The 17092-nt window shown below is 36.2% G+C and overlaps 1 protein-coding gene across 1 annotated transcript; it reads left to right on the forward strand.

Moving 5' to 3' along the window:
* The first annotated feature begins 5400 nt into the window (after positions 1–5400).
* On the forward strand, positions 5401–15993 carry LOC122315940 (homeobox protein LUMINIDEPENDENS). The gene is made up of 13 exons (XM_043132303.1): positions 5401–5892; positions 6418–6445; positions 7318–7448; positions 7709–8058; positions 8150–8243; positions 8371–8464; positions 9657–9786; positions 9864–9915; positions 10040–10083; positions 10186–10274; positions 11351–11782; positions 13804–14327; positions 14906–15993. Exons 1-13 carry the CDS (start codon positions 5719–5721, stop codon positions 15752–15754), a joined length of 2991 nt encoding a protein of 996 aa, XP_042988237.1. The 5' UTR covers positions 5401–5718; the 3' UTR covers positions 15755–15993.
* The last annotated feature ends 1099 nt before the right edge of the window (positions 15994–17092 follow it).

The following is a 17092-nucleotide window of genomic DNA, read 5'->3' on the forward strand; positions in this document are numbered from 1 at the left end:
TTTGGGAGGAGATAAAAGAGATTGCCATGGAAATTAATGCAAGGTTTAGGCATATTTTTCGAGAAGCAAATATGGTAACTGATTTTTTGGTAAAGGAATGAACATAGGGTGTAAATTCGAATTTTGTTGGCTTGGGAGTTGAGCACACACAGTTGAGAGGTTTGATCCGTATGGATCGGTTGGAGATGGCTTTTATTAGGGAGAAATGATTTTTTGTTCTTTTTTGAGATTCTTTATGGTATTCATCTGCTACAAGTGAGTGTTTATTAATAAACTTGGGACAAGACAGCTATGTGGGTAACTACCAGCTCTTCATTAAAAAAAAAAAAGTAATAAATAGTAATATAATATTTTGAGAAGTGTTGAGATACTCTCAACACCCAAACACATTTTATTAGGTGGCCCGGTAGCATTTCTTTCTCCTTTTAGAAACGTAGAGGAAGGAGAAATTATCCTTGGATCTCCTAATGGTTAATGCTTAATTGAATGCAAACATAGCCAAAGCCTTTGGAGGTAATCACTTTATTGAGTGTTGACTCCCCATTGAAATTCTCATTTTTTATAGTAGCATTCTTTGTTGAGAAGCACTGCGAGACAGTTGAGTTGTTGTTGATAGAAGAGCAGCCTTCCATTGAGACAGTGACACGTAGGAAAAAATACAATAGAATAGTTAGACCTCAACACACAGAATCACCCCATGCAAAAGAGGCATGTTATTTGGACAACACCGTCTAGATCTCTTTGCACTGCCACAGGGCCTGCCGCCCTAGACCGGATGTGGAAAACTCTAGTCAAACTCAAAACCCTTACATTGGCGTTCACTCTCCCCTTCTCTCAATGGAAACCCACAAATAACAGACTACAACCCACAACGGAAACCCACAAATAACAGACCACAACCCACGGCAACGCCCCCCTCTCCACTTACAAAATCCAAATCGATTCAGCCCCCTCACACATAAAGAAATCTCTTCTAGACTAAATGATCCAACGAGACCTTCACGGCCATGGAGTGAACTAACCGTCAGAAGCCTTTCCACCTAGTGAGACCAAGTTGAGAGAGTTTTGGATATTCTTCATGGCGGGAAGGGGCTAAGATCTTGGATGCTTGTATGTGTAATCTTTTTCATTTTCAGATTTATAGATCATGAATGTATCTATAGGCTTTCATGTTTGAAATGTAAAACACTGGTTTGAAAAAGAAATAAAAAACTCGTGAAATCACCAAGAAATATTGCAAACCATAACCCACTCTCGCACAACCACCATCTAACCAAAACCCAACAATGCCCCAGCCTACACGGTCTCGCCTAGAAAGCCCCCATGCTCTCTATGAAAGCCAAACTCGTCGTCCTCCATGGGTATGGATATTGATGAGCATTGCTTGGGTTTTTTTCCCCCCTGCAACATTTGATGACAAATCAAAGAAAACATGGCGGGCGATGGAAGTTTTGGGCGACGGAGATGGTGGGCAAAAGAATGGTGGTAGTGGAACTGGGTCGAGCTCCGTCCTTGCCACCATCTAGGTCAAGCATCGTCGGGGATGAGTGTGGGGTGGGATTTCATTTGGGTTGGGATGGCATGGAAGACAAATGAGTGAGGGAAGGGCTGTATGGGTCTCTAATCAGGTGTATGCAAGTGTAAACTAAACACTATAAAATGCTTACGTGGCACACAACCATTAGAGGGCTGCTTAATGAGGGGGAGTAGCTTGACCGTTCTCTAGGTTTTCTCTTCCTTGTTTAGGTGGAAGCATTAGGAAAATCCATCATGTGGAAAAATTTGAGGAGGTGACAAGTTATTATGGATCATCTATTACTCCATTAACATGTAGTTAGTGTTTTATAGCAACTATTCTTTAGCCTCTTTAGTTGAAGTTGGGTGCTGCCTTATATTTAAATCAGACTCTTAAAATCAAAATGTACTAAAAACACGAGCAGTTTGTCCTTATTTCCTTGGTAATTATGCAAAATACATACCAACTATTAAATGAAGCAGTTATGAAAAGTAAACCTTGTGATAGATGGCATTGTTATAGATGACATGCATTTGAGCAGATATCATAACCAACTTGATAACATGTCTTGTTATTATGGTTTTCTTTCACTATTCTTATTTTTATAGTTTGGGTCAATAACAATATAGTTGGTTGCTTGTCCTATTGTATGTATTTAGTGAAATTTGATTTGTTTTGTGGAAATTTGCTATTGTAAATAGTGATATAAGTTTGGTCTTACTATATGAAGTATACTAAGTATAAGAGGTTTAAGGTGCATAGAAGGAATTCTAAGCAGTGTGAAGATGAGAAGCTTAGATGGTTTACCTTGATCTATGAATGACAAGACACATAAAAGAATCAGGCTACCAATGTTCTCAAGCTAAGATAAACAGATCAATTCTGCTACAGGTACACGTCCCTGTGTACCTTTTGCAGACTCGCTGAAGTGGGTTAGCCGATATATTATTTAAAAAAAAAAAAAAAAAAAAAAAATTGAAAATAGATTTCTTTTCCTGAAAGAGAAGCATATCAAACTAGGGAGTGCCAAAATCCATCCTGCTTTGAAGAATCGATTTGGTTTCTAGGTTTCTATGCTTTTGTTGGAGAAAACGAGATCATCGACTAGAACTTGTTGTCCTTCTCCCTTCGCTTTTGCTCCTGAGAAAGTCTTTTAAGAAAACACACCTCTTTGAGCTCCTTCCAGTCGAAGAAGATCGAAGCAGAGACTGAAGGAGTAGTTGTCTCTGAACAGAACCCTTTGATCTTTTCCCTCTCATTCTCTTCTACTTCCAAACAACCATTATTGTTTTCAAAGCTTGTATTTTTATCTCTATCCTCGTCCTTTATTTTTGCATTTCTACCATTCATCAGTTTTACAATCACATTTAGAGAGGGAGGGGGTTTTGAAAGTTGAAACTAGAGAGAGTGACAGAAAGGGAAGGGAGAGAGTCTTCGAGACATTGAACCCCCATCGTGCCATTGTCTGAAATAACTCCTATCGTGCCGTCGAACCCCATCTGCGTAGGTGGTTTTTTGTTTCCATTTTTCTATATCTTTGGCTTCTTTGTAATGAAGTTTCTTGTTGTATCCCTCGAAGGCCAATCTTGTTTTTATAAAGTATCTTGTAACTCACAGTTGACTTATTGTTTAATTTTTTCCTGCTAAACATTTCAAGTTGTTTTAAACATATTTTTCTTGCTCACTCCATGACAGGGAGCTATTGTATTCTCTTTGATGCAGTGGCAGAAGTTGAAGCCACACTGTTGATGGCTAATTATTATTGCATTTTTGGCATAAGGTGACTGGAGTACATGCATACATTCCATGCATACATACTTGGAAGACTATGTTTCATTCCTTTTTTCTGAGGAACAAAACGGTGTGTTTCAATATTATCCCTCTCCTTCTCTCTCTCTCTCTCTCTCTCTCTCTCTCTCTCTCTAAATATATATATATATATATATATATATATAAAAGCTGCAAACCTTTGAAGATTGACTTATGGAGCTGCTAGACTTAAAAGGAAAAAGACCCAGATCCATGTCTCTAATTTTCTGGGTAATATTATTCAATTACTATCTTGGTGTGCTTTGTTCTTTTTTCCCCTTATTTCACACAGATTTGCAAAATTTGGAAGTTGTTTCGGTCAATTCTTAATATGTTTATTTCATAAATCTGTTTTGTAGTTTTTTTCTTCCTGTATCTTCTGGGTATGATGATTTTTAAGGATATGGGGCTTTATTCGAGGATATGGGCCTTTGTTTAGATATGGATTTCATATCTGCATTGATTGGGGGAGGAGAGGTGGCTGTCCTACCACCTGAACTTGAAGCAATGATGGAGGATGATTATATTGATGAAGAGGTAGATGTAGATTAGCTTGAGAGAAGGATATGGAGGGATAAAATGCGCCTCAATCAGCTCAAAGAACAGAATAAATGTAAGGAAGGAATTGATATGGCAAACGGTCCTAAGAATAGGCAAGGAGGAAGATGATGTCGAGGGTACAAGATGGAATCTTGAAATGCATGTTGAAGATGATGGAAGTTTGTAAATCTCACGGCTTTGTAAAACGATTGTGTTTCATCCCATTTTGGGTTTGGGAGTGCTCACAACCCACCAACATCAGCAAAAAGAGAAATCTATTATCTGGAAAGATTAACAAGCAATAATAGAAATGGATTTGGAGAAAATCGTGGAAATGAGTTTGGGAAAAATCTAGGAAATGGGTTTGGGAGAAATGTGTTAGTCATGGAATCTAAGAGATGTGTTTGTTTTTCTTGGTGGAGAAATGCTTCAACGTCCCATTTTGTTGGTTGTGCTCTGGCTCGCCGGCCGGCTTTCTTTTCATTGGTTATGCTCTAGTTTGGTCTGTTTCTCGCCTTTCACTTTTTGATTTTTGTTTTTAGTATCCTTACATAAGTTGTGCCACATCTCCCGGTTACTAGGAGTGTTAAAATAAATCTAAAAATCGATTGAACTGGACCGGATCGAACCCACCAATGTGGTCCGGTTTGTAAGCAGTCAAGTGCAGTACTGGTTCTTAAGAATCGAAATCGATCATACACCGGGACGGTACCGGTTTTCATATTTTGAAAACCAGTTTAAACCGAACCGGACATGTATATATTTATAATTTATTATATTATGTATAATTTCTTGTATTATATTATACATATTATATACTAAATTTTTAATTAATATAACATGGAATTCTATTCTTATTATTTAAGTCTATTATTCTTATAACATAAAATTAATATAATATGTCACGTAACATAAAATTAATTTAATAAATTTAAATATAACATTTGATATAACATATAAATTTCAATCTTATAATATAAAATTAATAAAACAAAAAATTTAATCTTAAACATAAACATTAATATTAAGTTATTAACATAAACTTATTTTTGATATATATATATATAATGTATTTATACTATAATATAAATAGACTAATAATTTAGTATATATAAACACATATTATTACTAAAATAGATAATTCGTAAAATAGGAAAGACCGAACTGAAATCTAAAAAACTAGAAGTTTTGGTTTCGACTGTGAATTAATCCAGTATCGATTTTTAAATTTTTAAAATCAATATAAACCGGTTTAGTTCTAAAAATTGAACAAAATTAGACCGAACGCTACTGGTTACATCTCGTTTGTGCAGCGGTGCTTGTCCTTAGTAGAATTAATCAAATAATCCATGACAAATAATATTAATAAAAATATATATAAAATTGACCAATGTAAATTTGTCTTAAAATTATTTCATGTATTTGTAAATAAACTTGAAATTCTTATAATTTTAAAAACGATTAAATGAGTTTCTGTCCCAATTTTGTTAATAAATCGTTAAAAGTTTATAGCCTTTTGTTATTAATGACGTGCTTAGGGAAAAAAAAAAGATTGGCAGGCGAGAAATCGATTCAATCGGGGGTGAATTTATGACGATTCGGATGTGCCAGGATGAAAACCCGCCAACATTAGTTAGCGCTCGTTGCGATTTTATCCACGTGCGAGTGCGTCTGGGCTTTACTTTCCTGCGTCGCTCGCACCTTTTTCCCAACACTTCTTATTTTGGTTGTGTGATTATCAAACCCTAACCCTAAATTTTGAATATTTTTCTATAGCCACAGTTTAATCCTTGGATTCAGGTCCTTAATGCTTATTTCTTACCATTTTGATACACTGAGCTTCGAGGTCGATAATGGAGGTCTTGAAGGACGAATTCTCGGAGCTAGAGATTGGGAACTCCGTCGACTCGTTCCAGAGGTTTATGGACTCGCAGAGGGAGCTCTTCCACAGCCAGATCGACCAGCTCCAGAAAATCGTTGTCACGCAATGCAAACTCACCGGCGTTAATCCTCTCTCTCAAGAGATGGTGAGCTTTCGATGATTCAACTCGTGTCTTGTATTTTGGTTGCACGAGGAAATAAAGGATCATTAATCTTAATTGGAGTTTCTCCTGCTTCTCAGCAACCAAACGTTGGGACAAAATAGAAGTATATATGTGTCTATATATAATTCGCAAAAGCTATTATTCAGTTAACAATTTAGGTTACGGTTTTACATTTTATGTTGGTAGGTACATTAGCCCTTAATTTTGGACATTTGCTAAAGAACTTTTCACTTTTTTTTTTTCCTTTTTGCTGTGAAAGAGTTGAGGTTAGGTTACCAAATGTCTACTAGATGCTATTCTAAGTTTCATTGTCACATTGTGCGTTGGGACTTCTTGTTTTGTACAATTCGTGTTGTAAGTAAATATGCTTGGTGGTACATATTCTAATATACCGTGACTGATTATTTGTTTCATATCATTCTTACTGGTTTTCTTCAGGAACAAACTTGTAGTTGCATTTTTTTTTTTTTTTCCATTTGCTCATAAATGTTTTTTTCCTTTTTACAGGCAGCTGGTGCTTTGTCAATAAAAATTGGTAAGTAATCATTGTGGGATTGATAATAGTGCACTACAAATTTGAGTCCTTTAATGTTTGAGCTACTGGTAATTTTCTCTTGAAATTTTGAGGCAGATATGCCGAGAATGTATCCTAATTCTGACCTAATTCTTGTACTTATGATTGACATGATACCTTTCATTTTACAAGGGCTTCAATGAATGCTTGTTTATATTTGTACGATCTTGTACATATGCCTTATGCGTGCATGCTGGTTGCAGTCTATTTATCCTTTGATTCAATAAATGAGAGAATTATCCAGTTTGTACACCCAATTTTCAGTGAAATAAATTCTTTTTTTTTTTATAAGAAAATTAATTCACAAGAAAAGTAACAGTGGAGGACTCAAACTAGTGCCCTCCCTTCTGCAAGGGAGGCGCCTATCCATTTGACTAGGCATGCCCTTTAAAATATTTGAAACACAACCAGCATCAAAATATTGAAACAGGAACTTTATTTATACCTTTTTAATTTGATTTTTTTGTTCTCTCCTATTAGATAAAAGACTTTAGACCAAAAGGCATCATTTATTGCTGATTTCGGGTTAATTTTTTCCCTAGATGCATTAAGATATCTGAAATGGATTTTATTGAATATTGATCTCTGCTGGGTGTTGAGCTTGCCTTATTTGATCAATGGGTTAAACAATTATTGGAGTGTTTCAAAATGTATTGTTGTTACAATGGGTTATCATTATTTTCTTTTATCATAGGAGGTGAATGAGCTATAAAAGTTAGGTTTGTGCTCATTGATTTTTCCTATTAATTGAATTTGCTTTTTTTGCTTATGAATTATTGTTTTCCTGGCACATATATGGTTGCTGTTCGACTAAAAAATTGTTGATTTTGCAGGAAAAAGGCCTAGGGATTTGCTAAACCCTAAGGCTGTAAAGTATATGCAATCGGTTTTCTCTATTAAAGATGCTATTAGTAAGAAGGAATCCCGCGAGATCAGTGCTCTTTTTGGAGTCACAGTCACACAGGTTTTTTTAGTTCTAATTTTCATGCTTTGGTTTTGCATTTAAATGCTTTCTGAACAGCATGTGTGGATATTGAACTTCCCATACCTGTCCTGAACTCTGCCTGATATTAATATATTTCATTGATGGATTTTCTTTCCGAATATAACCATCTTTCAAAGGAGCTGATCTAGCAACTTATTTATGAATGAAAATGTTTTTGTTTGAATCCCTCCATTTTTGAAAGTCATTTCTTTGCACCTGGGTGTTGTGTTGATTTATAGGTACGTGATTTTTTTAATAGTCAACGGTCAAGGGTAAGGAAATTAGTCCGGTTGTCAAGGGAGAAGGCCATGAGATCCGGCGCATGTAAAGAACCACATGATGGTGCCCTAATAAGTTCTGATCCTACGATACCTATTGATTTGGTTCCCTTAGACTCTGTTGGTCCTGCTCGTGTCGAAGAAGCCCCATCTTGTTCAACACAGGATGATGCTTTACCAGGCTTAGATGACGAAGACAAACATTTTGTTGAAAATATTTTCATTTTAATGCGGAAAGAAGAAACTTTTTCCGGGCAGGTGAAACTGATGGAGTGGATCTTGCAGATACAAAATTCTTCAGTATTATGTTGGTACTCGTCGAATCAATTTTTGAGGCTGTTGGTATATTTGTTATATTTTGTCTTGCTTGCTTGATCCAACCATCCTCTACTATATTTACAGGTTTTTAAGTAAAGGTGGTGTTATGATTTTGGCTACTTGGTTGAGTCAAGCAGCTGTCGAAGAGCAAACAAGTGTTCTTCTTGTAATTCTTAAGGTAGACACATATTTGTGCTGTTAATCAACTGTCTGTACTTATTTATTTACTTATCAAAAAAAAAATTAACTGTGTGTACTTGCTTTATATACATTTCTCAGGATTTCAATGGTTACTTTTTTTCTAGGTTCTTTGTCATATGCCTCTCCATAAAGCTCTTCCTGTACATATGTCAGCCATTCTGCAAAGTGTTAACAGACTGCGATTTTATAGGACATCAGGTGTGTTCTTTTTGCAGTAACTATTCTGCACCCATACTCTCCTCCGTCGCCAATTATTTTTCTGCTGCTTACCTCATATGATTGAACTGCTGCTTGATAATTAAATCCAGTATCATGTTTGATACTTAATAGAGTTAACCATGTTGATAAGCTTGCTACTCTGGTGGAATGGAGAATGCATCAAGTATATGAATTTTGAAGTCTTCTTTTCCCTTTTATATGATAACTCAGGGTTTGTTAATGCCAGAACAAGGCACTGACTTCATAATTCTTTCTAAATAATTTTTTTTGATATAATTATCTTTATTGAATCGAAAGAAACTAGGAAATGCCCAAGTACACAGGAAGTATACAAAGTGAGACACCTAGTTACATTCTAGTAGCAGAAAACCATTGGAAAAGAGAGAATACAAAAAAATTCCAGATTTCCCCCACTACACACTCGTTGTTAAAGCACCTATCATTCCTTTCCGACTATAGACACCACATTAAGCACAAAGGTATCATCCGCCACTCTGCTACCAGTTGAGTGCTATTGTGAGGCCTATTCCAGCATGCTAGTAGATCCGCCACACTCTTAGGCATAACCCAATTCAGCCTGGCTCTACTAAGGATACCAGCCCATAACTCCCCAGCCACCTCACAATGTAAAAGCAAATGATCTATCGATTCCCTACTCCTTTTACACATATAGCACCACTCCATGACAATCATACCTCCCTTTCTTAGATTATCAAACGTTAAAATCTTCCCATGTGCAGCTGTCCAGGTAAAAAAAGCAACTTTAGACGGTACTAAAACCTTCCATATACTCTTCCACGGAAAGAAAGTGGGCTGTTGGATTGTCAAAACCTTGTAAAAAGATTTAACAGTAAGCTTTTTTCTCCCCGTGTGAGTCCACAACATACGGTCACCCCCATTGCTTTTGGATATATATATATATATTTATATATAAATATATATATATACACATGTGAAGTCTTGTGTGCTTTTGGATGCTAGATGATTAGGAGGTAAATTTATTGAAAAATGTACAGGTGGAAATATCATCAAAGCATTGGTTTTTCCATTTTCTTTGTAGATGATTTTAACCTTTCGAAGCATTGAAGACTGTTTTTTAGGATGCTGCTGTTGTATTTCTTTTTGCACCTTGTGATACTTTTGAATCTCATTTATCTGATTTGAAGATCAGACATATCAAACAGGGCAAGAGTTTTGTTATCAAGATGGAGCAAATTATTAGCAAGAAGCCAAGCATTGAAGAAACCTAATGGCATGAAATCTTCCAGTGACATTCATAATGATATAATGCTGAAGCAGAGGCAAGTCATATCTTCACCTCTTATCCTTGGAAGATTTGTAAAATTAGTTTTTAATAATTGCACTCTATTTTTTGCAGTATTGAGGATATAGTGGTTGAAGAATCATGGCACTCCGGTCTCGATATTCCTGTAAGCGCTACTAAGGATTTACTACCTATTTTCTAAATGGGGGTTTTTGTTGTGCAATGTTTCAACTCTTATTTTAAAAAAATGTTTCAACTCTTATTTTCTTTCTTTTTTTTGGGCTGTACAGGAAGACATTCTTGCTCCCCCTTATGGAAATTTAGAGAATTCAAGGTGGGTTTTTTTTTTTTTTTTTTTTTTTTTCTGTGACATAATTTTGGTCAGTTGGCCATTTTTTGGTAGTTGTGGAACTATTAAGCACAGATTGCTTTTCAGAAAATTGGAATCTCCACAAGCACTGAAACTTTTACCAGCATCTTCAGATGACTCAAATAGGAAGCAAATTCTCGGCGTGTCTTCATCTCGTATCCTTGGTGTTGCTAATTTCTCTCTCTCATTCTCTCTCTCTAAATTTTAATTTGTAAAAAAAGCAATGACTTTAACATATTTGGAGGGCTTACAAGAGAATACTCAAAAACAAAATCATTAGTATAGGAATGACATCTCTTATTAATATTGACTTCTAACTTTATATGAAGTCTGGTTACTCAGGCTGTTTTACCTTTTATATCTTTGCATCAGCATCTATTTAGTCTGTGTTTTTTTCTGCTGAAAATATTTTCTGGGAAAACATTTTCATCTCTTTGCCCTTTTGGAAAGGGCGGAAAAAAGAGGTTGATGGAAAATGGCTAGTGAGTCAATGGGAAAATCATGTGCATGTGGTGGAAAATGACTTCTTACCCCTCTTCAGGGCAGCAAGTCATTTTCCACCCCTTGCTTTACACATTTTTCTTCACGTAGGTAATAAATAGACTTTTTTGCTCAAATAAAAAACAAAGAATCTTCTGCTGAAAGAATTTTATTATTGCAAATAATCTTAAAGATTATTAGGTATGATGTTTTCTCCCTATACATTCTCTCTCTCTCTCTCTCTCTCTCTCTCTCTCTCTCTCTCTCTCTCTCACTTTGCATTTATAGTGAATCTAAAAAATTATAATTGCAAATAAATAATTATAAAAATCATTAGATTGATTTTCTATTTTTCTAGAGTAAATTAATATTATGATTAAAAATTATTAATATGACAGTCATAAATACAGTCATGTTTTCAATGCAACCAAACACCAAACATTATTTTCTGTATCTTTTTCAGGGTGTCAACTAAACATCGGAAAATTAGTTGTTCTTCCCGAAAATATTTTCATCTGAACTCATTTTCCTATTTTCCTCATTTTATATTGAAACAAATGTAGCAGTGATAGTTATAATTATATATATATATTTATATCAGTGGATCTTTTTCATGAAGTAGTAGTCATTGCATAAAAAATGCATATTCTACATACAACGAGCTGTGTACAAGAAAGCCATCTTTCTGGAAATAAAAAGGATACAGGAAAATCATGTAGACTATGCCTGTTAGATCCTTAGCTGCTAACAGAAACCAGAGAACGCAGAAAAGTTCAGATGGTGGAACAGCCGGTTCAAAAAATGGGAGGCAGAAGCCAACAGGCCACAAGAGCAGCACCTGTAAGTCAAGGCCGTCCAATGTCTGCCGATGACATTCAAAAGGCAAAAATGCGTGCTCTATTCATGCAAAGCAAGTATGGGAAAACCGGTTCTTCTAATGATAGTAAAGAAGCAAAAACTGAAGGTCTTAACAAACCTTCAAACACTCAGCCCAACACTTCAAATCCAGTATCTAAAGTTGCTCTTCGACCTAAAACTGAGGAAGAAAAGAAACCAGTCATACACCCATTGAAAATTTCTAAGAGGTCAGAAACTCCTCTTGATACAATGCTGAAAATGAATTCAAAGGAGCCTTTATGGGAGAAGTGCGGGAGGGTTCAGATCCCATGGCAGATGCCACCAGGTAGATCTGCTTTTAGTGCTTTATTGGTTTCTTAAATGTTTGCCAATAATATTATTTGTTGAAAGAATAGCTGTCTTGACAGCAAAATTAACTGAGCAGTTGAAAAGTTCCCTGAGTCTTATGCTATAGAGAGGAAAAACTTGAGTGGTCCCACATTTTTCATTGGAGGGAGATTCATATGGTCATTGTCAACTGCAGATGTTAAGTCCATATCCTCTCTCCTTTCCGCTTTCCCCTTCAACTATTTTCATTTTTACTTTTATGATTTGGATTGGAATTTGTGTATAGAACTTGGGTGTTGGACATTGTTTCAGTTGTATAGCTTTCTTTTGTTCCCTTGTTCGTCTTAGGTAATTATTGAAATTACTCGCAAGAAAAGTTATTGTAGAAAGCAAATGATATTATTTAACTGTGTCTTGATATCAATGAAATTAGAGTATTAGGACCATTTGGGGGCTGGACGCTAGGTTGTTCACAAATTTGATGACACCCTGTACCCCCTTCTTAATTTTTTGGCAATGGTGATTCTGTTGTTTATTCACTGTGGCTTTCACTTTGGGTAGCCTTTTCAATGCTTGTGCTTGTCTACCATTATATAGGACTTTGCAAATTGTTTCCCAGGAATCATAATGACTGTGCATCTGACGATTTTGGTAGAATGGATGAGATATCATTAATACTTTCAAGCTGATGTATCATCCAAGATTTAATAAATCATTGTAATTTTTTTGGATTCTTATACAAAAGATTTTCATTTGTATAGCAATTGAATATGGCCCTTAAACTTTGCCTTAGATCTTCAGCATGAGTATCATTTGTACATTGCAATTGGAGTGGGAATTCTGCCCCTTCAGTACATTATTCACTGCTGCAACCCTTTTTATGGAGCAAACTCTATTGGGAGCATGCCTTTTCTTCAATGAGTCATTACCAGGAGTTCGATTGGAGAAGATGCGTTGACTGGAGGCAGAAATTTGTAAAAGGATCTTCATATGCTGTTGAAAATAAAATCATTCTGTTCTGTTTGTCCTGGTATATATAACAGCATTTAATTAACAGACATTATGAGCTTATTTTCACATCTTCAGGGCCTCATTCCCACCTTATTCATTATCCCTTCTTATCATTGATCTGGTTATATCCACGGGGATTTTTGTTTTAACTCGGGATCAAATAATTCAAAGCTATGGAATTTGAAAATTTTCAATTTTCCTTTTCAATGTGGTGTTTGAATGCCTTCTCAATCACTTTGCTGCCCAATAATGAGCGTGCCTTCTATTTTCGTTAATTTTAAACACATTATTGTATGTGAGCAGCTAAATCACGTGGCTGCTGTATATAAAGTGGTGAAAAACTAGAAGCCTGCATGACTAGTAGGCACAAAGTAATGATTAGAGAGTTTGGTATGGATGTCTTTGGATTTCTAGTAGATTGTAAGATTGATCGCACTCAAAATAGAATTGACTTACCACTTTCTCCTATGTGGTGAAATTACTATTGAATTTATATGGCTTGCTTGCAGCTCAGAATCAATTTGTTAGATTCTAAAGGCAGTTTTGAAAGTGAACTTTTATCTGGCTGGCAATCTTCAGTTTGTCAAATATATTTGTTAGGCCATTTATCACCATTGTATGCCAGGTATACTGTGGGAAGCAGTCATTTGATTCTGGTCGTGGAACTTCTATGGGGTGCAAGTGGTTAATTGACTGACTGCAGAAATAAGTCAACCCCCTTTAATCTTCATTTGATTTTATTGTTTTTCTTCCAAACATTGTAGGAAAAAGGGGTCTGATCACCTGATTATCAATTTAGTATATAGCGAACTCCAAGATGCTCCACATGTATGTTGTGCAGTAATAATGAACCGCAACACTTGCAATATTTGAAATTAGCTTGGTTTTTCTCGCCCTCTCCTGGATTCCTTTGAAAGTTCTTAAGTTTTTCTTAGTGGAGGACTCTTTTCTGTGTTTCAATAAACTTTCTGCCGACTGCAGCCATTTATGCCCTCTTCCTTTCTGCAGAAATGATACATGATGATGTTTGGAGAGTCGGTGCCGGTGAGAATAGCAAAGAGGTAGAATTCCAGAAAAACAGAAACCGCCGTGAGAAGGAAACTATTTACCAGACAGTCTTGGAGATCCCATCCAATCCCAAGGAACCATGGGACATTGAAATTGACTATGATGACACACTGACCCCAGAAATCCCAACTGAACAGCTGCCCGATGCTGATGGTTCAGAACCACAGGTTGCTTCTAATCAAGATGTAAACAATGTTGTTTCTTTGGAACCCACCTCGTCTCAAGTTGGTAATGCAAGCACAGCCGAACCAGATCTTGAGTTGCTTGCAGTTCTGCTGAAAAACCCTGAATTGGTATATGCGTTGACTTCTGGGCAAGCTGGAAATTTATCAGGTGAACAAACAGTGAAACTGCTCGATATGATCAAGGCTGGTGGGGCCGGTTTTAACATATTAGGTGGAAAAGCGGAGGAGCAGGTCCAAGTTTCACTTCCATCCCCGACTCCCTCCAGCAATCCTGGAACGGTGTGTTACTTTGGGTCCATGCCTGCAACTTTTGCCTGATATCTCACGTATTTACTCCAAAGTTGCGAGGGTGTCTCCATTTGCCCTCCACTTTGCCATTCATTACCAAGGATAGTAAATAATGCACCTCTTTCAAGCTACTAATTTAAAATTTAAAAAAAAATTGAAAACCCATGCATTTGGTGATCATCCCCACAGCAGAAGGTTATTTCACGGTCTCTTTCGCTGGTGGGAGTCTATACACGTCCGTCCATACATACATACATACATACATACATACATATATATATATTAAATATTTTAAACAACCAAAAATGTCATTGCCACTCGGACGTGTCTTTAGAATATGAATCTGACGTCAGATTTCTAGTGCCATGGAAGATTCTTGTGTCCTATGCATAGCTTCGAAACCAGTGCCCGACTAACAATTTGTCCGTCCTTGGTAATGCTATTTGGTAAATAATATACTTTCTTGGTACAAAAATTAAACGGTTATTATTGAAGAACTACTCTTGGTTTTGTGTTTTTTCTTTCTTTGACCTCTTTTCTAATCTGCCTTTCCCTGATAAATTTTACAGAGTGGATGGGGACCAGAAGTTGCAAAGAATCCATTCTCGCAACAAACGTCAATGGCTAACAGAGCTGCCTACACTTCGCCAGGATTAGCTACCACCGGCTTGGTGTTCTCTCAAGCCACAACATCTAACCTTGTTCAACCACAGCAGCAGCCCGCAATAATGACTACTTATTCATTGCCTCAGACTGCTACAACCATACCCGAAAACCAGCTGCCTTCAATTGTTCACCACAATCTACCTACCAATTCTCCAATATTGCAAACACCATCCTCAGAAGTAGTCGTAACCACAAAGAATGTGTCTGCCATGGGCGTTTCCTTGCATAACTTGTCAACTGCAGCTGTCACACCAAATGCACCCGCTTCCTTCCCATCACTTCCTCTAATGCGAACTCCAGCACGGCCCCAAACAGTATCTCAATCACTGCATCCATCACCCCTCTTGTCTGAGGCTCGGATACCTGCAGCTCAATACTCTAGACCGCCAATTGGAAAACTAGACCCCGTTTCTGACTCTTGGAGAGCAAGCCAGGGTCTGCCTCCAAATTATCATTCTCAAGCTAATCAAAATAACTATAATGCAATGATTGGAGGATCTAGGCAGCCTCCGTTGCAGCCAGGTCCTTCTTGGGAGAGAAATGAATATGTTGTTGGAGAAGAATTTGAATCATGGAGTCCAGAGAATAGCCCTTCTCGAACCACAGACTACATGTCGGGACGGAATTTTCCTGAACCTAGAACGAACCCGGGGTGGAATTATAGGCCTGACCGGTCTAGACAAAGGAATTTTTCTGGTTACCGGGACCATAATAGGTATGGAGACAGAAAGTGGCGTGACCGGAGGCACTGAATTTGTACTTAAATTTGGCTTCATCTTGCACTGCCCGACTGGCAATTTTCCTGATATAGAGGGATTTGTGAATAACGGAGTTTTACATGGGAGTTGGGAGGTTTCAGGCTTACAATGGGTTTTGGTACGAGGACAATATTAGAATTCAGTTGACTTTATTGACGCCATTGCAGCAATTCCAGAGAAGTTCATAACTTTCCATTATTAATCGGATTAAAATGGCTCTAAAAGCTTGCTAATTTTGTTTTTCTTCTAGACCGTCCTTCCTCACAAAAAGCAACTTAAAAGCCTGGCTGACCCATGAAGTGGAATAATGGGCTTCATGAATAATTGACGAGTTTGCTCATCTGAAAAACCATACAGTTTCCCCAATGGCTAACCTACAAAAACAGGATCGTATGATTTGTATGCGTATATATTTAACTTCTAAGCTTAACGGGTTCCGTTGGCAGAATTATATTACCCAGTTTTTGTGATTTGAAGGGCTTCATCGACAAGTTGGCTCATCTAGAATTATTCCAACCGGTATTTTATTTTTTTGAAAAAAAAAAAAAAAGAAGGCTTGAGGGTGATTTCCATTAGGACTCTTAGCTCTATTCGATTTAAAACACTTCTTTTCCTTCCGATTTATTTTTTTCGAACGTTTTTGCTGCTATGGCTGCTAAGGTGGTATAGGTGGTACTGTAATATGAGATTCTCCACTTAATTTGTTCATTTTAAATTAATATAAAGTGCTTCCAACTTTTTATTTAGGTAAAATTACTATTTAAGTTTATCATTAAGAATGACAATATGTGATATGACTCGTAAATTCAATACGAATACAACTCGACACAATACGAAATTAACGGATTTGAATTTGATATAAATGAATTTGGGTTAAAATTAGTTTACTCGTTAAGACACGAGTAATAAATGGGTCAATAACGGGTTAATCTACTTAATCAAAAATTAATCCATAATAACCTGTTTAAATTTTATTTCAAAATTATAATTTTATTATTGTTGAGTTGTAATATTGGTATTTATTAATATGCTTATATTTTTATTGTAGAGATTGTAATTTTGGACCAGTGCTCATATTTGTTATTGTATAGTTTGTAATATTAGTTTTATTATAGGTTATTATTTAGAAAATATTGATAGTTTTTGTTGGTACGTAGTCTTGTTTTTTTTGAGATATTATAGCTACTAATAAATATAGATTTTAACTTTTTATGTGAAATTATGTTAACCATATCAAATGAATTATGCGTGTTAGTTCAACCCATTTACATAAAATAAGTTGAAATGAGTTATGTCATATTGACCTATTTTTAATTAATTATTAAATGAGTT

This window comes from Carya illinoinensis, chromosome 7 (genome assembly GCF_018687715.1).
Source record: "Carya illinoinensis cultivar Pawnee chromosome 7, C.illinoinensisPawnee_v1, whole genome shotgun sequence".
Taxonomy (NCBI): Eukaryota; Viridiplantae; Streptophyta; class Magnoliopsida; order Fagales; family Juglandaceae; genus Carya; species Carya illinoinensis.